The sequence below is a fragment of the Eschscholzia californica genome, unplaced genomic scaffold (assembly GCF_041429995.1).
Source record: "Eschscholzia californica isolate CP2 unplaced genomic scaffold, dmEscCali1.0.p SCAF_3, whole genome shotgun sequence".
Lineage (NCBI taxonomy): Eukaryota > Viridiplantae > Streptophyta > Magnoliopsida > Ranunculales > Papaveraceae > Eschscholzia > Eschscholzia californica.
The window spans coordinates 50044697-50065771 of NW_028238420.1; the positions used below are offsets into that span (position 1 = coordinate 50044697).

Below are 21075 nucleotides of genomic sequence, written 5' to 3' on the forward strand. Positions count from 1 at the left end.
ACCACAACTATACGTTGATGGTTGTGTGATGGTTCGTGGTTGGTCATTTTCAGAAATAAGAATTCGAGTTCGTGTTATTACAAGTTTAATAACTTCTAACAATCCACCTTTCTTTCCATTGAATAAATAGGGAACTCAAAACATTACACAATAACCCAAATTTATTTTACAACACATGAAACTGCAACAAGTAAAGAAGGAAATAGAACATAACTTGTAGGTTTTGTAGAAAAGGGTAATCAAAATCTTGAAGAATTCTGAGAAAGGTTATTGTCTAACAGAGTATTATTATTGTTTCGAAGTCTATTGATCTATATTCCTAAGAAAAAACAAAACCAAAATAGAAAAAGACTTCATCTGAGTCATTATTCGGTTGTCTTGCTTTCTTTATGGCGTACCAGTTGGTACCAAGCAGGCACATTTAGTCTTAAAGCCGAGACTTAGTAGGTGTGGATTGCTTCAACGGGGCACTCTGTAATATCATCGAGCAACATTTTAAGTAAAGTTTCCTAAGCAGTGTATGAAATGTGATCGACAAAAAGATAAATTTAAGAATGGTTTACCAGAGGAGCTCCTTGGGCAGCACGTTCGGCCAAGTAAGCAGATGGCTTGAAGAATCCGCCATACATTTTACTCCACTCATCCAGCCTTGAGTAGATGTATTTTGATCCAAGTGAGTCGGCCCAAAACATGAGTCCTCCTCTGACAAATGAATGCACCATTTTAGATTTGCAGAATCATATACTACTTCCGAAACAGGAGAAGAAACTCGTTTTTTTATCTACTAGCGATGATTTTTAGTTACCTGTAAGCTGGGAATCCCATTCCCATAACAGCAGCAATATCTAGGTCTGTTGCCTTGACTGCGATTCCTTCGGCAAGTACACGGCATGCCTCGTTGACAACGGGGAAAAATATCATCTCTACAATGTCCTTATCTGATAACTTCATTAACTGCATCCAAGTATATCTTTATATAAATCACCTGACCGACTCTTTTAAACGAGGAACTATTGATATGATGCAGCTATGTGGGAGATCGAAGTAGCAAGCTAAACTATTAGCTTTAAAAGAGGTCATAAGAGTAAAATGTAGAGGAGATGGGGAGAGAAAGAAAGAAACCTTGAGATCTACTTTTGCTCCAGAAATGCTCCTTGCTTTCTCAATGTATTTCTTGATTTCAGGATCCGGACTAGCTTTGCGCTTATTGTCATAGACATAGAAACCCTTTTTAGTGGTTTCCCCTGAAACAAGGGCCAGAATATGTTACTAACCATGATAACTTTGACAATGCAGAGATGATAAAGAGACAAAACCTAGCAGAAGAACTAGATTTAAGATACTAGCCCTCTGCCCTATTATTTCAAGACGAGAATTATCAGTACCTGCTCTTTTATCTTCTTGCATGAGTGGGATTAAAAGAGATTTATAAGATCTTTCGGGGAAGTTCAGAACAAATTGGGAACCAGTTGCAACTCCAACCGCGAAACCAACCAGATCAACCAATCTGCATGAACAAAAAGAGAATATAAGTGGCAAGTACATGAATCATGATTCTGGCCAACGAAAGATTGATTGACAAAATACCTAAATGGACCCATTGGCATCCCGAATTTAGTTATTGCCCTGTCAATTTGATATACATCTGTACCATGTTCAACTAGTAATAATGCTGCTTGTGTGTAAGGGAAGAACATCCTGTTCACTGCAAATCCGGTACAGTTCCCAACTACAATTGGGGTTTTCTTGATATTTTTTCCAATGTCTAGCAAGTCAACAACTACTTGAGGAGATGTCTTCTCGGTACGAACTATCTCCAAGAGTGGCATCACATGTGCTGGACTGCAAAATAAGCATAAAATGTAAGTCGAGCCATGAAAGATAAAAGGACACCATGTAAACATATGTAGAGAGGCAGGACTGCTTGACATCTTTGATGGGTTTGTATTTGTAAGTTGTAACGGTTACGATGGGTTTGCAGGAGTCAGACTAAGATGATATTTTCAAGATGCTTTTAATGGTTAAGACTTAAGAGAATACTGTCGAAAATCAGGCCTTGGCATCTACATGTGTCCTTACAATTTGTTTCTATGCAATCTTAATAAGCCCCGCCTCAAATACATGTATAAAATATATTACCTAAAGAAGTGGGCCCCAACAATCCGATCATGAGAGCGGGTCTTTTCACCTATCAGGCTCAAGTCGATTGTGGAAGTATTGCTAGCAAGTATGCAATGGGGTGGACAGTACTTTTCAAGATCAGCAAAAATTTGTTGCTTCAACGAGATGTTCTCAATCACAGCCTGTTCCACAAAACAGAACCAGTTAAGTTAAAATCTCAGTTAGGCTAAATTTTTATGAGAAAGAAAAGATTCATGCCTGACCTCTATGACCATATCAACATCTCTAAAGCTTTCATAGTCAAGAACACCTTTTAGAAGAGAGAAAGTTTTCGCAAATTTTTCTTCTGTCATTTTGCCTTTCCTGACACGACTTTGTAAATTGGCTGCAGAAAATAGTTATCAGGACGCAGGATTCTAAAGTAATTAACAGAATGAGTTCTACCACACCGTAGATGGAAAAATACGCAAAGGTCTAAAAATCTGAGACTCACCTTTCACCCTTCCAATCCCAGACAGTAAGAAGTTCTCATTTACTTCTTTCAGAATCACAGAGTAGTTGCTAAGAATCAATGCTGTTGCAATTCCAGAACCCATTAGTCCTCCCCCGATAATAGCAACTTTTTTAATCCTTCTTGGCTTCAAACCCAGATCAGTGAGACCAGGAACCTGATGCAAAGTATGATCATTATGTAGATTAGTTCTTGTCAGGAAAGCAATTTATTTCACCATGGTTTACAAATTTTAGACCACCTAAAAAGCATTGTGAACTAAATTGTAAGTTACTTTTGTGAACATGAGATCTGTGAGATTTTTAAAATTTACCAAGTGTGGAATACAACCACGATTCAAAACTTTTTTTTATGAAAGAGAGTAAACAACCAAACTAGTGTTTCTTGTTCAAACCTTTGCGGTTGCACGTTGAGCAAAGAATATGTTGATCAAACTCTTGCAAGTGTCGGAGTGTAAAAGTGTCTGAAAAACTTCCGCTTCCTGCCAAAACCATTGTCATGTCACATATTTGCATACCAATTGAAGCCTAGAGAAGGCATAAAAGATGAAATTCGAAATTTCATATAATATATATACCTTCCTTAGTCCAGCCATGGGGCCAGAAACTATGCCCTCCTCGATGGCATCAATGCAGAGTTGCGGATGTTTGAGGTTTGGAGCTTGTTTTCGGGCCTGGACTCTTGCAAACTTGAGCACTTCCCTAGCATCTCCCAGGGACTCTAACTTGTCTGTTTTGTAAAGACTGGCAACCCAAGGTCTTCTACGCTCAGCAATATCAAGGGCCCAACGACGAGCTGCGTTTACCAACTCATCTGCAGGAGCTATGGCATCAACTAGGCCCAGAGCATGGGCTTCGTCACCCTTCACTGGCTTAGACATCTGCTTAGAGTGAGCGGTTAAGATAAATCTACCACAGAGAAAGTAGGCTACTCAGTTTTCTAGACGAGCAGCAGGCATATAACATTACCAGTATCATTTCCAAAGACTTTGAAAGACCCACGAGTCGTGGAAGCCTCTGTGTACCTGCGATATAACACGTAGGAAAATTAAGCTTGAGAATAACATAAACGGATGAAGTTCCGATTAGTTGTTGCCTTCAGAGAAGAACTTATTTGTTCAGAAAAAAGAAAACTGAAAGCCAAATACATCACAGTTTACTTAATAACCACAATATCAAATATTGCAGTAAATAACTGTACCTCCAAATCCAGGAATAATTCCAAGTTGAAGCTCAGGAAGGCCTAGCTGGGCAGTTGAGGTAGAAATACGTGCACTACATGCCTGATAGAAGGGAAAAAATTAATTAACTAGTCGTCTAACGCCAAAGAAATTTCAGTCAATAATAAATTTCTCAGCCCTAAACCAGACACTGTAAACATACCATTGCAACCTCTAATCCACCGCCTAAGGCAAGGCCATCAATGGCAGCAACTGAAGGTTTCTTCCCGGCTGAACCATTATTTCAAATAAAATTGTCAAAGCTTGCCCCGTCCAAACATCAAAGTTTTGAAATAAAAATATAGATCCCAAAGGAATACCTTCTAAGGTGTTGGAGACAATGTCTATTGATATGTAACCAGGCGCTGGCTGCTCAACTGTAAAATAAACAGAACTTTAACCACCCCAAAAAATGAACATAGCATAACAACATTACTATCTAAGGCAACGTAAAGGGTTTTCGTACTTTTGCCCCCTTGAAGTCCACCAAAGGCCGTGATATCAAAACCTCCAGAAAATTTTCCTTTTGCACCTGCTCAGATACCTCAACTTGTTAAACTTATTTTCTGATAAACCACGCAAGCAAGAACTGTTTTCTCCTTTATAGAAATGACATATACTGGGAAGTCTCTGAACTTGCCTGTAACAACGATTGCTTTCACATCATCTCTACTCAAAGCTTGTTCAAAAGACTCTTTTAGGCTGTTCAGTACTGGAGAAGAAATAAGAAAGACAAAATTAGTTTCTTAACATTCAGTTTACCTATTTACATAAAACACCTTAATGGACTACACAACCTGTTGAAGCAACAAGAAGATGCAAAAAACAAGAAAATTTTAGGTTCGTCCAAAATCCGAAATAAGCATTTCCATGACAATTTACATAGAAACATTACAACCTCCGTTCTCTAACATTGTAATATATATCAAGCATGGAAAAATACTAAAGCAACGCCAAGCTTGTCTGCTTTCTCTCTGCATTATACCGGAATATATTTGCTTATGATTGATCTGCTCTTAAATAACCATGAGCTCTTTATAAACTTTTAACAAACACGTAGACCTATGTTGGAATTTGAAAGCAATCAAAAACATCATATGCTCTTTGAGGAATGAGCCCCATATTTCCGGCTTTCTTCTCATGTTGTGTCGCAGGTTGACCCACCAAAACTTTAAATTTGGGATATTCAAGCGTGTCTGATTTTTTCATTTTCAATATAGTATTTTCTAACTGGATTTTATTAGATCATGGGGTGCTAAGAAAGCACCAAGAAACAACAAGATAAAGCGCTTAGTACCAATTATAGATTGATTCAACACAGTAATGTCAGTAATTGTGTGATGAAAAGTAACATAAGCCACATAATCCAAAAGCATCCCTAAATAAAAACCAGACTGCCCATTTGGATTATAGATCAATTCAATACAGTAATTTTATGATTATAAATAACACAAGCCACAGAAATCCAAAATGATCCCTAATTAAAAACCAAACCAACCATTTGTTTAATCAAGTACTGTTACTAGCTAACATCTCAAAATCAATTGCCTCATTAACATATCTCACTTGACCCAAACCCTAGAATAAGAAATTAAACACATGACAATAAGATATGAACAAATAAACATATATTACCATCAAATGAGAGTGAATTAACAGGTGGGTTGATGAGAGTGATAAGAGCAACCCCATCAGCTCCAACCTCCATGACTGTTCTTCCCTTACTACCCATCTTTCTCCCTCTATTCTAAATTCTTCTCTCTCTCTCTCTAAAATCAAAACTCACAGATTCAGCTCAGAAGGTGGTGGGTTTTAAGAAAGGGAAAAAGATTGTTGGAGTTTTGTGATGTAATAAGAGTTGGGTATTTCTAGAGAGAGAAAATCACTGATTTAGATGATGATGAATTCTCGAGTTTTTGTTTTTCTTGAAGCTTTCAATAATTTCAGCGGATCGGATGTGTATAATACGTCAGATTGAAGATGAGAAAAGAAAATCAATTTGGATGGGTTTGTTAGGCAGGTGATGACTTCAATGCATCACAGTTTTCAATGCTATCCATCTTAATTTTGTGATTTAACCGATTAACCTATGTGGGACCTTGTGGTCCGAACCATGACTCACGGTTGTGGAACCATGTGGTTCGAACCATCCCCTGTGTAATTGTTGCAACAATTATGGAGACGGAGGAAAAAATGAGACTAATTCGAGCTCAAATGGATGCGTTGGACTCACCACATTTTTTGTGTCCGGAGTGGGTCAAATCTAAGTCGTCCACTTAGGATTTTGGTCCAAATACGTCTCGATTTTTGAATAACCTATCATGGTTGGTTGATATATGATAGAGGTGAGCGAAAATAAGCTAACAGGTCAAACTAGACCGAATTGCTCCTTCATAGACATTTTCAAGACATTGAGTTTGTAGACAAAATGTCTTTATAGACATTTCAAGACATTTGATCCATAGACAAAATGTCTTGGGGACATTTCAAAATCATGAATCCGTTGACAAAATGTGTGATGCATATTATATTTGTACTAATCAAAAATATATTTTTCGACTTTCGTAGACATCTATGAATATCTGCAGACATTGATAGACATTTGGTGGATTTTTATTATTTTAGCATTATTATTGTTTAATCACATGAAGTAATATATTTGTACTAACATTTCAAATATATATTTTTCGACTTTCGTAGACATCTATGAATATTTGTGGACATTGATGAACATTTAGTTGACATTTATTATTTTAATATTATTATTATTGTTTAATCACATTAAATTATATATTTGTACAGACATTTCAGAAATATATTTCTCGACTTTCGTAGACATCTGTGAATATTTGTGGACATTGATGGACATTTGGTTGACATTTATTATTTTAATATCATTATTATTGTTTAGTCACATGAAATAATATATTTGTATGAACATTTCAAAAATATATTTTTCGACTTTTGTAGACAACTGTGAATATTTGTGGACATTGATGGACATTTGGTAGACATTTAGTATTTTAATATTATTATTGTTGTTTAATCCCATGTAATAATATATTTGTACGAACATTTCAAAATATATTTTTCGACTTTTGTAGACATCTGTAAATATTTGTGGACATTGATGGACATTTGGTGGTCCTTTAATACTTTAATATTATTATTGTTGTTTAATCACATGATGGACTCCAAATGTCTCTTACTTTTGTAAAGACATTTTGGGCTCCAAATTTGTCCCAAATCCTTCACAAAATCCATCAAAATATGAAGTCTACCAAAGTCCGCGGACATTTTGTTTATAATTGAATGTCACAGACATTCGGGGGTTTGTAAATGTCTAGATTTAAATGCCTCAGACATTTCAGGATTTTTAAATGTTTGGATTTGAATGCCTCAGACATTTCAAGATTCTCAAATGTTTGGATTTGAATGCCCCACACATTTGAGAATCCTCAAATGTCTCAATCCACTACCCCCAAGTTAGAGGGAATGTCTGGATTGTATTGTTTTCAATTTTCCATGGACAAAACGATCAAATTATATCTTATTTAATACCTTTCTTTATCTTTTTATTCTTTATTTCTCTTTTTAGTCCATTATGTTTCTCTCTTCTCATTTTTCATCTTCTTGTTTTGTATTTCTTTTTAGGATAACTTCCATTAGTGGAGGTCATTAAGTTTTTTAATTGAATTTAAACAATTGAACTTTTTTGATAATTTGTTCATTAATAACAGATCCATACTCTTCACGAACAGATCTGATGTGTTCATAGAGACAGAAATATAATAGAGATGGAGAAAGAGAGAGAGGTCAGAGGGGTGGGTTCACCGATAGTATAACTCATGTCTTTCCCGAAGGTCTTTGAAGTGCAGTCTATAAAGACTATTGGGAAATACTTGTGTGTTCACGTGGATCCAAGAGGTATCACACATAAAAAACCACTTTCAAAAATTTTGAGTCGCTAAAAAGGTTATGTACTCAAAAAATTTCACCGGTTTATGTTTTTTGACCGAATCAATTAAACTTGTTATACGTCTAGATATATAAAATCCTTTACAGAGTGATTGCCAAAATCCTGACAAACATACCGATACACTATTTAGATGAACACATCTCTAAACTTCAAACAATATTTGTTCCCTCTAGCAATATCATATATAATACTATCATGGAAGAGAAATATTTCATTCAATGCATCGGTCTACATCGACAAAAAATTTTTTTACTCTCAAACTTGATATGAGAAAGGACCACAAAATTATCGATTGAGATTTCTTAAGATCAATTCTTTAAGCTTTCAAAGTCAGAGGTAAGTGGAAACACTCATAGTTGAATATGTTTGGTCGGTAGCATTCCAAATTTTTGTGCTTAATGGCAGTAGAAAAAGAAAGTTTTATAGTTTCAAACATCAAGGTTGCCCGTTATCCCCACTAATTCTTTTTTTTTTTCGAGCTAGTCGTAATTTAAGAGCTAAACTAAAATTATCCTTCAAAGAAAATTAGAAAGGTGTAATATGAAAACAGAAAGCTAGCATAACTAACCTTTAACGGAGAAGACAAAAAATATCTATCATTTAGGCAGTCTGTAAAAAACAAGGGACCATAGGAAAATATATTGTAAAGGGGGGCTAATTGGAAATCAACGAACAACAAAAAGTGAATCGCCGCTGCCGGGGATCGAACCCGGGTCACCCGCGTGACAGGCGGGAATACTTACCACTATACTACAACGACTTGGTTGCTTTAATATGCTAACAGTCAGCTCTTCAACAGCCGTTCCCAAAAACATTACCCCAATCAACAATAATGTTAACCTTATGTGCTTACATTGTGGCTAAAGGGAGGAGACCATCTATCATTTATTTTTCCATTGCTTGAGGATTACACCTCTATTCACCCGTCCCAAAATTCATCTTACCAAAGAGCTCAAATCCACCATGTCCGTTAGCGTTCTCCCTTCACTTGACTCGTATGCTTCTAAGACAAACTCAGGGGCGTGGGAGAGGGGGTGCGACCGGTACGGTCGCACAGGGCCCCTCTCCATCTAAGGGCCCCATTTTAGTAATCTCCAAGCTTTTTTTTGAGATGTTTTTATAGGATATGATACTTAAGGGCACCCAACCCAATATATATATAGCCCATATTATTACATTTTAACTATTCTAAAGGCATCTCCAATCTCTTTCTCTATTTGGTCTTTTATATTTTATCTAACTTTATCTCTACGAGTCTATGTTTCTCATTTCTTTTCACTCTCTACTATTGTCTTTATTTTTCTTTGTTTTTCTTTCTCTCTCTTTAAAATACAATAGGATTGTGTCTTTTTCAATAATTTCTTATGCATAAAGTATAGGCTTTACGTGTTGAATTGGGTTCTCCAAGTCATACTTATTTGCTATATTCTTCTTTAATTCATATAATTGCATCTTTCAAATATTCATATTGTGTTCTTTGACTTATTTACTTACATCAAATATAATTTAAATATTCTTAATAGTATTATGCAATACATTAATACTTCTACATAATGTATTTTAGTCATGATAACTTTTTCTTCAGTTAATTTTAGCTTTACTAATATATCGCGTGTAAATATTTTTCGGTTCTTACATCATATGAAGGGCCCTGGTAAAAGTTCGCACCGGGCCTCCAAAATCTCAGCCACGCCACTGACAAACTCATCTTCACATAGTGCCCCTGTCGGAATACATCTAGATCAATATCGACGTTGTGCTTGCAGACTTGTTAGTGCTCGTAGGCTGGAGGAATGTGAGGCTCAAACACTCAAACCCTCTTATCAAGTTTGACCACGTCACACAAATTCCTGTCGACAAACACAACAATTAACACAAATTGCAATATAAAATACACAAAGCCTGACTGAGGAACAACCATGGACGTACTGGAATCTAGGCCAAGAAATTCAACGACGACAGAGCCGATGGTGTAACATAAGTTTATTGTATTAGACTTTGTGACTCGTTAGTTCATGCATTCGCTAATCACAGTTTACTTCATGTGACGACATTACGAAAAGAAAAATGTTAAGTGGCCCGACTTTCGAGGCCAACCACAACGGCAGGGGCGATGCAGCCAGCCCCAAATGGTCCACCATTGAAGAGCAAGGACAACTAGACCAATCAGAGTCGGTCATGTCACCTTTGGGGCCGTGGTCGGCCTCGAGACTTGGGCCATATAGCGCCTTTGATATAAGTAGTTCCTAGCATTGCTGGTGAGATGTTCTGTTGGGGTGCACTGAGAAAGGTGGGTCTTAGTACACCGAGCCCAATTAAAACCCTAAAGGAGAGAAATGTTTCTTCCTAATAAGAAGGAAATAAAAAGCATCCTTTCCTCTCTTCACTTCAGGCTCAGGTCATCCGCGGCGGGAAACCGGTGAATCAACTACAGCAACAGCCACAATGGTTCTTTCTCTCTCTCTCTCTCTCTCTCTCTCTCTCTACCTTCTCTCTCTAGATCTAAGCATCTCTTGTTAAAACTGTTGATGATAATTTTCTGCATTGTTTTAGGGTATCGATTTAGTTGCCGGAGGAAAGAGCAAGAAGACCAAAAGAACTGCACCTAAATCCGATGACATTTACTTGAAGCTTCTTGTTAAGGTTAGTTCATCGAATACAATCTGACATCTCTATCTTCTTCGTCTCTCAATCTCTCTCTTAAACTCAAATCAATTTTGACGAATTCGATTTGGTCTTTGTTTATCAGCTTTACAGGTTTTTGGTGAGGAGAACTGAAAGCAAGTTCAATGCCGTGATATTGAAGAGGTTGTTTATGAGCAAGGTTCACAAGGCTCCGATGTCTCTTTCTAGATTGATTACTTACATGAAGGGAAAGGTAACTTCATTTCACCTCTCTCTCTAGGTTTAATCTGCTTATAATTATGTTTCTTATTGGAGTATCTTTGGTATTTCAATGTATCAGGATGGAAAGGTTGCTGTGCTTGTTGGAACTGTCACTGATGATACTAGGGTTTATGAGGTTCCAGCATTAAAGGTTGCTGCTTTGAGGTTCACAGAGACGGCTAGAGCCAGGATTGAGAAGGCAGGTGGAGAATGCTTAACTTTTGATCAGCTTGCTCTCAGGGCTCCTCTTGGCCAGAACACGGTACGACATATAAATGAATTTTTAGTTTACGGAATTTCTTTATATGGTTTGGCATGCATAAATGAAGAAAGGTTTTTTCACCAATTATCTTTTGTTGCTCAATATTTATTGTGATTTGAGTATCATGTAGTTGCTATTGATCTAGGGAAATCGTATTGATTGAGACCTTAGTTTAGGTTTGACATCTTTGAGAAACCTTTCTATGATTGAACTTGGAACGAGTACTATAACATATGCCTCCGGTCAGTTGGTGATTGGATGATAAGTTACCAATTACCCACAACTTTTTCTAGGTCTTGATTTCTTTTAGGATTCAAGTGTAATCATCTGATAGTATAAAATGGGTTTCTTTTCGTCTACTATTATTGTAATCTGAGTTCAAATGTATATAATGTTCATGTCTAGATTGGAACCCCTTACTCTATTGCATCTGTCACGTTTGTTCTCATTAGTAAGAGAAACAAGTTGAGCATTTCCCATCTTATAGACAGGTCTAGTTTTGGCTTTAAGAAATTAAGTGAACTCTTATGATTTTTAATTGTACTAGAAAATAAACAGATAGCATGTTTCCGAAGCACAAGAAACTAAGAACTTGAACCTCATTTTTAACGTGTCCAATTCCTTGGGGATGTAAATTTCAGGTCCTTCTGAGAGGTCCAAAGAACTCCCGAGAAGCAGTGAAGCACTTCGGCAGGGCTCCTGGTGTACCACACAGTCACTCCAAACCCTATGTGCGATCAAAGGGTAGGAAATTCGAGAAGGCCAGAGGAAAAAGGAACAGCAGGGGTTTTAGGGTTTAATTTCTTCACTTCTTCCTTCTACATATCCCTACTTTGTTGGATCCATTCATAATACTTTCTTGTTGCTCAAATTTTGTTAGACTGAGTATTTGTTGGTAATTTCCCATTTCCTGATACAATAGTTTAAACTTGAGATTTATTTTGAAATACCCTATCTTATTTTCTTATTATTTTGAAATACAGAAAAAACAGGGAATCGATTGAACTCGTGAAATCTACTTCGTTTATATAATTGACAGAACAACACCCTAAGTGCTGAATTTCTTGATGAACTCGTAGATATGTTCATTAACTTCATCAGGTCTTTCCTGGTTAAGAAAATGAGCAACTCCTTCCATAATTACTACTTCTTGCAGGAACGGCACATCTTCCTTGAACCCACCTCCATGTATATACTCTTTCGTCCCTGGAGTCGTATAAGTCACATCTTCATCTCCGACAATAAACTTCACTGGTACTTTCACTTCCACCCCTGCCCATGGTGCTGTCAGCTCCCAACTCCTACACCAAACAAACATGAGACCAGCATGAAAAGGGTGCGGCTTCAGCATCAAATTTTATTGAATTTTTAAGTAAATATACATACAGATCCATATTGCGATAGTAGTTCAATCCCCCTGTGAAACCTTTCGACTCGAATTTACTAGCATAGTAATTGATATCTTCTTCTGTTAACCAAGAAGGCAAGACAACATTTCTATTTGGTGAACCACCAAATCCTATTTCTTTAGGTACACATAATGGACCTTTTGTTCTCATTGCCAAAAATTTCTTCATTATCATTTGAGTACTCAATCGAGCGAACTCCGCTTCTGCCTCTCCTGGTTCCTGTAACCCAATATTTCAAATTCCTATCAGAAAATGGAAAATGCTAAAAATGTATAATAACTCTCACGTCGGTGGTGAGACGGAGTGTGGTGTTCCTGATGTTAAGCTCTCACTTTCCTAGCAAGGTTCAATACCAATGGGCAGTGAGGTGAGATAGATTGTGGTACTCCTCTTAACAGGTAAACACCTTTCCCTACTGAAGTCTTTATAAAACAATACAATAGTTGAGAAATAGAATAGAATAACAGAGAAATAGGAGGAGACGACCTGGAATCTGCAGATATAGAAATCATCACCAAAGGCTGCTCTCATTCGATGAGTTGGCTTTGTAGATAAATTTCTTCTTGGGAAAGCAACACTCATATTAACCAAAGCTTTCACTTTATCTGGTCTAATTAGACATAAATACCAAGCAATCAAAGCTCCCCAATCATGTCCCACAACAAACACCTAAACCCCCCCACAAACAAAACACAGAGAATTTCAAAATCACAATTACTACTACTATTAGGGTCAAAACAAATCCAAGCCGTTGGATGGGGATTATTACCTGTTGTTGAGTTAGGGAGTTGATGAGAGAAATTAGGTCACCAACGATATGAAGAACAGTATAGCTACCGATGGAAGCAGGTGCGTCGGTGTCACCATAGCCACGTAGGTCTGGTGCGACGGCTCTGTAGCCACGAGCGGCGAGTGCTAGAATTTGGTGACGCCATGAATACCAGAGCTCGGGGAATCCATGAATGAAAAGGATGATTGGGCCTTCTTCTCCTTTCTCTGCTACGTGCATGTTTATCCCGTTTACCAATACGTTTCGATGTTTGATCGTCTCCATCTCTCTTCTTTCTCTCTCTCTAGATTGTTGTGAAGAAGACTAGTTTAAGACCCACATGAAGTGTCAAATGAGGTGTGAACACCCGACTAATAATTAGAAATTCGACACGTGGAGAAAATCTCAAATGGGGTGCGAACACCTTTCGTCCGACCAAAATGGGGCATAAAATTTTGGCAATTACTCTCTTTTTTTTTTTTTTTTTTTTTTTTTTTCAAATTTTGGATTTCTAGTCCAAAAATCTACCCCTAAACACACATTTAGTCCACCCTAATATTAATATAGGAGTTTAAGCCAAAATAATAATTATAATGGATATTTAGTCCAACTTAGTTAAAGTATGTTTATATGTCAAGATTAAAGTGTTTTTCTGTTTATTGATTCTTGTTTTGTTTCATAAATTACCTGTTATTTATTGTTAAAGTTTCATACTTTATTTCATTTTTTTCATACTTTATTTCATTTTTTTCATACTTTATTTCATTTTTTTCATACTTTATTTCATTTTTTTTATATGTGTTATACATAACACATTATGTATCAACAATGTTTCTTCAAAACGGAAAAGGACTAAAAACCTATTTTTTGAGAAGATTGGACCTTAAACCCTTTTTGAATGACTTGAAGCCTAACAACTTTATTAATACTTACATAATCTCAATTCAAATAACCAAAGATTCCACCTTTTCTGAGATTCGAACCTAGGACATCCAGAGATTTCTGGAGTTTATGTCAACACCTTGGAACCACTTGGGCTACCAATTGTTGACTTGGCAATTACTTCTCATTTAGAAACTAACGTTTCTTTTTTAATTGTCGAACCCTTCGACTTCTTAGGTGGGAGACTATATCTCTTACCACTCTGATCAAGACTTGTTGGCTTTAGAAACCAACGTGTTCCTTCATCATATGTTTCTTCTACATCTCTAATTTTTTTGGAAAAAACTAAAATGTCCCTCGACTTCTTTGTTGTCCATGACTTTCCTGTCCGGATTTTGATTCGACTTCTGTTTTCGCTGTCGGACTCACTATTGACTCCACCTGTTATTTACCATCAGATTTTGACTAAAATAATCATGTTGCTCTCTTCTTTCAATCTGTCCGCATGAGATGAAAATGTGATGAAATGATCATTTTTATTCCGAAATCAAATGCATAACTCCAAATAAGCTACCTTACAAGAAAAACAGGTAAATTGTTAGAAATAAAACACGAAACGAACCAACACATCAAAGTTAAGTGGCTTAAATGTGAGATTTACACACCACATCAGGCCTATAACAGGGTATGGGGTCTTAATTTGCAAACCACTCAAGTTCAGAGCAACCAAGTAGGTGAGTGACTTGGGAAGTGTGCAAGCCTACTAATAGTGCAAGTGCGAGTGGCTAAGAGTGTTTGTAATCTATACCTTCGTACTTGAGAGTTACTAATAAAGATCGAACTCCACCCAAGTGTGTTGATGTATTCCTTTCTTATTCTCTTAAGTACATTAGTTTGCTAGTTTCTTGTAACTCCGCTGCCAAAAGACCCTTTTAATTTGCCTCAGTCAGGGTTACGGTCAAACGTCGAAGCAAATGATGACTTGTGCTTGGCAAGTATAGCTTGGAACATAATTGTCGCCGGAGCTTTCGAGTGACAGTGCTGAATCGCTCTTTTGTTCGTTACAATACACTCAAGTGAGACGCCACCACATCAAGACAGAGATCAAATAGAGGGAGGAACACAATTTTTATGGTGCCTTTATATAATCATCTAGATTAATCTAGGGTTAAGAGATTTTTTTTTGTGGTTTGTAGTTACTTTGTACACACAATCCCAACCGACCTTCCTAAGTAGGGCAAATTTCCCTACCTTATTTATATGTACAGGAACATAGATCAATCGGAAAGCAGAGAAAGGCAGAAAGGAGAACTCCCCTATCTTTCTCTCTCATAAATCCTGCCTGGTATTACTATTGGTAGTAGAATGGATTGGTTTGTAACAGAGATACTAACCAGACTCCCATTCAAATCCCTTTACCGTTTCAAGACTGTGGCTAAGAATTGGCTTTCCTTAATTGATTCTCACATAGCCTTTTCGAAAACACGCCCTTCTTCTCGACTGTTTATCCTCCATCCTCTTTCGGAGACAGAGAAACTGAAAATGGTAGATTCGTCCATGGACGACACTTTCGAGTACTTCATTACTTGTGATGTTTTGTTTGAATGCAAACAAGTAGTAGTTGACACAATAAGAAAGATTAGTTGTAAACCAAACTATTGCAATATGATTTTGAAAACCACAAATGGCTTGATATGTCTCATTGACTCGTATACTGATCGTGTTGCTCGTATATGGAATGTCAGTACCGAAGAATTATCATCTCGTATGATTATAAAAGATAAGAATGTATTACCTTCTTGAGACAAAATCTTTTCATCCACCATCGGATTTGGTTTTGATCCTGTCACTGACACACACAAGATAGTTGGTGTCTGGAGTCAATTACACGGCGAGAGATTATTATCGGGTGAGAGTTTTTGTTACGTTCTGAACGTCGGTGGGAGGAAAGTTTATAATGTATGGAGAAAGATTGAGGTCCCACCTTATGTTCTTGATCTATCAAAAGTTTCTATTTATGTGAATGGTTTTATTTACTGGACTACTTTCCTTGATCGTGGTGGTGCGTGGGGTAGTGAATTCCGTCCCTTATATTTAGTTGCATTTGATGTAAGAAATGAAAAGTTCAGAGCAATCACAATCCCTGATTTCATCCTTGATTTATCCTCGCGAAACAACTGATTACAGGACCCGTCAGTTCTTGAACGTGTCAACGGAAGTTCCAACAAGCAATACCATTCCAGCAGATCCCAGAGATCGATCAAAAACATCAAGTACATTAAACCCAAGACCCATCTCCAAATTTCAGTTCTCATACTTTTAGAAATCCAAAAGTTTTCAGATCAAACCTTTTGTCAACCTCCAAAAACACTACAAAACTTAGAAGATATAAATGGGGGTTTTCAGGATAAGAGCACCAAGGGAAAGTAAGTTCAATAGTTCGTTCATATTATGAAGTCAGCTTAAGAGATAAAAGAAACTTGTGTTTATCAGAAAACAAAGAAAGATAATCTAAAGAACTTTGCAGGTTAAAGCAGAGTATGTATTTCCCTTAGTGGTGGGATTAATTTGTTTGTTTTTCTTACTGTCTGAATCTATCTCATATGGGTTGAATGGACCAAAAATTAACTCGAATCAATCATTCAGACAAGTCAGTCATCACGGGTTAAATAGAAACAAACAGACTGGAATCTTACTTGATTTAGAGCTCGAGTCAGATTTCAGGTCTGACTGAGGATAAAAACAGTTTCTTATTGCTTAGAACATCTTCCCGAACACGAGTTATTCCATAGATTTTTATTTTGTCATTTTGAGTTGGCTTGATTCCTAGAATAGTGAGGTAGAGAAGTGTGTGTTGACCTTGAACAAGCTCTAGAAGCAAAATACCTTGCAGTATGTGGAAACACTGCCTAACAATAAGGTTCTAAGGACTACCTAACAAGTTGATCGCGATCGTATTTTTTTTCTGTTGAGGCCAAATATTCTATATAGTGATTGTGTTGGCCTGTAAGTAGAGCTGGATTGGCATTTCCTTTTCCTCTTGAAGTCAACAAGCTTTGACTCTGGCCCATCAAGTGGAGAATTAAACTAAACTCAATTTTCATGTCAAACTCTTTACTTGTTTTGCATCTTGAATATTTCAATGATTTGAGACTAATCTCATATGGGGAAGGGTGATTTAGTAACTAAGGAGTATATAGGTTTTTCTCGCTCATCGCCAATTGGTTGGGGAAAGGGTGATTTAGTAACTAAGGAGTATATAGGTTTTTTCACTTAATAGGCCAAAAAACATCACACGTGAGCTTCTAAGTTCTTGTATAATCATTAAAACAACAACTCATGTTCCGTGGAGGTATATTTCACAAAGGAAAAACCACAGTTCTACCAACACAATGTCTCTTGATTATTGTTACAATTGGAAGAAGGATAGTTGGTTCCAGTTTGAAGCTAATGGACTCCCTTCCTCGGTTCCACATCTATGCCATAATAGCTTTTTTACTACTTTCTCCAAAAGTCTTTTGACACCTTAACAATGCTCTCTCTCATTAGCCATTGTGAAGCTGTTCAAGTCTTCTTTAGTAAAGTGGTAACATGTGTAGTTGTCAACGACTTTTGGTGGGGTTCAAATCATAGCTATAATCTTTCATTCAGACCTGCGAAGAAACGAAACAATAAAACAATTTTTATAATTTTATTTCTTTACCTGGCTTTCAACACAAAAAAAAAGAATTATTTATTCGGATTTCTGAAAAAGTCTGTGATAATTTTGTTTCAGACAAAAATATAGTAGAATGTTTGATTGTCCGGATAAATGAATTCATAAATCACAAAGAGAATTGTTAAAGCATTCTCCACACCCTTACAATTCCAACTTTGTATGATCATTGGTCTAGCCTGGACTGGCCGTCAAAACCCTTGATACTTTTGAATTTTTTTTCTTGTTCTACTCTTTTTCTGTTGTCTTCCTTGATTAATTTTATCTTCTTGGGAATTTTTTTTCTTGTTCTTTATTTTGATATCAATTGACAATATTTGAGTTGCTAATCTCAGCCCATCCATTTCTAGCATCCAACAGCATCACAGCCTTCAACCTATGTTAGTTATAATGTTGGGTCTTCAACTTGTACTGTAATCAGAACTTGCCTCTTGGCTTATCAATGAAGTGAAAAGTTCCCAAAGAAAACACTCGCCACTGGTGATCAACTCAAGGCTGGATGAGTGGAGTAGAATGTACGGCGGATTCTTCAAGCCATCTGCTTACTTGGCTGAAGAAGCTGCCCAAAAAGCGCCTCTAGCTAGTAAACCATCCTTCGATACATCTTCTTGTCGATCATATTTCATAAGCTGCTTAGGAAGCTTTACTTAAAACTATTGCACGATGATATAACAGAGTGCCCTGGTAAAGCAATCCACGCCTACAAAGTTTGGACTTTAAGACTAATATATGCTTGCTTTGGTACGAACTAGTAAGCCATAAAGATAGCAAAACAACTCAAGAATGAATCAGATGAAGTTTTTTAAATTCCTCGGCCCATGGGGCCAAAATACCTATCTAGGTATTAACACAATCTCAACCGACTTTCCTTAAGTAGGGCCAAATTTCCCTCCATTATATATAGGAATATAGATCAATCCCAAAATTAAGTAGAAGCGCCTCTCTCTCTCTCTCTATATCTCCCTCCGTAAGACCGTAACCCTAGTATTGGTAGTAATAGTTTAATGGATTGGTTTGTAGCAGAGTTAGTAACCAGACTCCCATTAAAATCCCTTTACCGTTTCAAGACTGTTTCTAAGAATTGGCTTTCCGTAATTGATTCTCACATCGCCTTTTCTAAAACACGCCATCCTTGTCGTCTGGTTATCGTCCATCCTCTTCCGGATATGTATGATTCTAATTCGCCCTAGGAAGATCCGGATACATATGATTTTAATTCGCCTTGGGAAGATTGGCCGCCCTGGGAAGATATGGAAGGTTGGCCTGAAATCCGAAAACACGCCTTTATCACTTGTGATGTTTTGTTTGAAGATAAACAACTAGTAGTAGTTGACACAATACAAGAGGTTGATTCTTCATCAAACTATTGCAATATCATTTTGAAACCCGCAAATGGTTTGATGTGTTTCATCGACTCCAACATTGCTTTTGTTCCTCGTATATGGAATGTGAGTACAAGAGAATTATCATCTTGTATGCTTATAAAATTTAAGAATAGAATGGTTTGCCCTCGAAATATAAGAATGCTTCCTCAATGCCCTTCTCTCAAGTCTCTTCCATCCGCCTACGGATTTGGTTTTGATCCTGTCACTAATACACACAAAGTAGTTTGTGTGTGGTGGGCGGGGCCAGCACCAGCAGATGGGGGTGTGAGGTTTTGTTACGTTTTGACAGACGGAGAGAGGAAAGGTTATAATGAGAATAGTACATGGAGAAAGATTGAGACAGCACCCTATGTTAGTAATCTAACAGAAGTTTCTATTTATGTGAATGGTTTTATCTACTGGACTACTTCCCGTCCGCTATCTTTGGTTGCATTTGATGTAAGAAGTGAGAAGTTCATAGCAATCACAATTCCTGATTTCATCCTTGATCTACCTCGTTATCCTATAGAGCATTCGTATAATTCTAATGATCATCGTCTTGTTGATTTATTAGAAGTGGGTGGGAATTTAGCTATGTCAATTAAAATGACTAATAAGATGTATAAGATATTTATATACTGTGATGTTGATGGAAGTTGGACTGAAGTGAATATTGTGTTGCCTTTTGATTTGGAGAAGGATCAACATGTTAAATTTCTTGGTTATGGATCGAATGAGAAGATCATCGTGATATTAACAACAAAGGGACGTGTTTGTGGTAAAGAAGTGGGGAAGGGGAGATGTGTGTCTATTTATTGTTACGATTGGGAGAAGGATAGTTGGTTCGAGTTTGAAGTTAATGGAATCCCTTCGACACTTCCACATCTATGTCGCGATAGCTTTTTTACTACTTTCTCCCCAAGTCTTTTAGCACCATAACAATGCTCTCTCTCATAACCATTTTGTAGTAGTTTTTAAGTCTTTTTTATCTTTCAAAATAAATCAGTTCATTATTATAAACTAGGAATCTTCTCATGTTTATGTTTAAGTTTTGTACCATCTCATTATATATATATTGGATATGTTTCAAATATTGATACATGTATGAGATAAGAATGAATTAAGCGGGTCGTTTACATATTTATAAGAAAAACAAAGTTGCAGACTAGACTTTCTGCCATGTCCAATTAGGAATGTACCAGCTGAAGTTTTAGTCTATTTGGTTTGGTTTTTCCTTGGCAATATAGATCAAGAGACGATAACAGGTCCCTGTTAGACAATAACCCATTTTGTCATTCTTTTCAAGATTTTGATTACCCTCTTCTACAAAAACCTGCAAGTTTTGTTCTATTTCCTTGTTTACTTGTGCAAGTTTCATGTGTCGCACAAATTGGGTTATTGTGATTTGTAATGTTTCTAGTTCCCTATTCATTTATTCAATATAAAGAAAGGTGGATCCTTAGAAGTATGAGACTTGTAATAAAACATACTCGATTCTTATTATGTCTAACTACGCTTGAAACGGTGATTTAGCTAAAAATAGATCAACCATGAACCAACAATATTTAGTTGTGGTTACAAAAAATTTAAGATGAGAAGTGAGCTTAGAGATGACAAGTAGAACACAATATAATGAATTTACAAGCCACATATATAGATTATCACATACATGTATCAAATGTTTCGGCGAGGTATAAGATTTAGGTTCTCTCGCAGTGATAGCGAAGGGAAAAAATGCCCGATGTGGGAGGCAAATTGATCGAATCCGATATATTCAGTCAAGAAGTAACACGTACGTGTAGTAGACGCAATGGTACACGGACAAAAGTAGTGAGCCAATTAAGCATGCGTTCACCGGTGAGACTGGTCGAGAAGAAGTAACACTATCTTCTGGAAAGTCAATCTACACAGAGTACATAATATAAATTTCTTGTGGGGCAACGAAAGGATGTTGGTTC

The 21075-nt window shown here is 36.8% G+C and overlaps 5 protein-coding genes and 1 non-coding gene across 6 annotated transcripts; 3 read left to right on the forward strand and 3 right to left on the reverse strand.

Annotated features, from left to right (window-relative positions):
* Positions 1-89: 89 nt before the first annotated feature.
* LOC147551363 (glyoxysomal fatty acid beta-oxidation multifunctional protein MFP-a-like) lies at positions 90-6240 on the reverse strand. Its single transcript, XM_086666737.1, has 18 exons — positions 5487-6240; positions 4492-4563; positions 4318-4383; positions 4172-4228; positions 4015-4082; positions 3833-3914; positions 3601-3656; positions 3210-3512; positions 3027-3113; positions 2615-2789; positions 2385-2506; positions 2140-2303; positions 1588-1842; positions 1386-1507; positions 1123-1244; positions 806-954; positions 564-702; positions 90-472 (listed from the first exon to the last, which is right to left on the reverse strand). Exons 1-18 carry the CDS (start codon positions 5581-5583, stop codon positions 428-430), a joined length of 2181 nt encoding a protein of 726 aa, XP_086522863.1. The 5' UTR covers positions 5584-6240; the 3' UTR covers positions 90-427.
* Positions 6241-8518: 2278 nt separating this feature from the next.
* On the reverse strand, positions 8519-8590 carry TRNAD-GUC (transfer RNA aspartic acid (anticodon GUC)). The gene has a single exon. It is a non-coding gene; the product is annotated as a tRNA-Asp (tRNA).
* A 1489-nt stretch (positions 8591-10079) lies between these two features.
* On the forward strand, positions 10080-11925 carry LOC147551365 (large ribosomal subunit protein eL18y-like). The gene is made up of 5 exons (XM_086667606.1): positions 10080-10278; positions 10384-10473; positions 10580-10708; positions 10796-10978; positions 11620-11925. The coding sequence occupies exons 1-5, from the start codon at positions 10276-10278 to the stop codon at positions 11776-11778; spliced, it is 564 nt and encodes a 187-aa protein (XP_086523732.1). The 5' UTR covers positions 10080-10275; the 3' UTR covers positions 11779-11925.
* LOC147551366 (epoxide hydrolase 3-like) lies at positions 11914-13708 on the reverse strand. Its single transcript, XM_086667605.1, has 4 exons — positions 13157-13708; positions 12874-13056; positions 12365-12606; positions 11914-12279 (listed from the first exon to the last, which is right to left on the reverse strand). Exons 1-4 carry the CDS (start codon positions 13439-13441, stop codon positions 12027-12029), a joined length of 963 nt encoding a protein of 320 aa, XP_086523731.1. The 5' UTR covers positions 13442-13708; the 3' UTR covers positions 11914-12026.
* Positions 13709-15403: 1695 nt separating this feature from the next.
* LOC147551367 (F-box protein At4g19940-like) lies at positions 15404-15841 on the forward strand. The gene has a single exon (XM_086668553.1). It carries the CDS (start codon positions 15404-15406, stop codon positions 15839-15841), a length of 438 nt encoding a protein of 145 aa, XP_086524679.1.
* A 3162-nt stretch (positions 15842-19003) lies between these two features.
* LOC147551368 (F-box/kelch-repeat protein At4g19930-like) lies at positions 19004-20056 on the forward strand. The gene has a single exon (XM_086668554.1). It carries the CDS (start codon positions 19004-19006, stop codon positions 20054-20056), a length of 1053 nt encoding a protein of 350 aa, XP_086524680.1.
* The last annotated feature ends 1019 nt before the right edge of the window (positions 20057-21075 follow it).

Coding starts and splice junctions, on each gene's coding strand:
- LOC147551368 (XM_086668554.1), top strand. CDS start 19,004: ATGGAAGGTTGGCCTGAAATCCGAAAACACGCCTTTATCACTTGTGAT.
- LOC147551363 (XM_086666737.1), bottom strand. CDS start 5,583: ATGGGTAGTAAGGGAAGAACAGTCATGGAGGTTGGAGCTGATGGGGTT. Junction 3,114..3,209: donor CCATGGCTGGACTAAGGAAG/GTATATATATTA, acceptor TGGTTTTGGCAG/GAAGCGGAAGTTTTTCAGAC. Junction 2,790..3,026: donor CTCAACGTGCAACCGCAAAG/GTTTGAACAAGA, acceptor ACTTTGCATCAG/GTTCCTGGTCTCACTGATCT.
- LOC147551366 (XM_086667605.1), bottom strand. CDS start 13,441: ATGGAGACGATCAAACATCGAAACGTATTGGTAAACGGGATAAACATG. Junction 13,057..13,156: donor ACTCCCTAACTCAACAACAG/GTAATAATCCCC, acceptor GGGGGGGTTTAG/GTGTTTGTTGTGGGACATGA. Junction 12,280..12,364: donor TACTATCGCAATATGGATCT/GTATGTATATTT, acceptor TGTTTGGTGTAG/GAGTTGGGAGCTGACAGCAC.
- LOC147551367 (XM_086668553.1), top strand. CDS start 15,404: ATGGATTGGTTTGTAACAGAGATACTAACCAGACTCCCATTCAAATCC.
- LOC147551365 (XM_086667606.1), top strand. Junction 10,709..10,795: donor TTACTTACATGAAGGGAAAG/GTAACTTCATTT, acceptor TCAATGTATCAG/GATGGAAAGGTTGCTGTGCT. Junction 10,979..11,619: donor CTCCTCTTGGCCAGAACACG/GTACGACATATA, acceptor TGTAAATTTCAG/GTCCTTCTGAGAGGTCCAAA.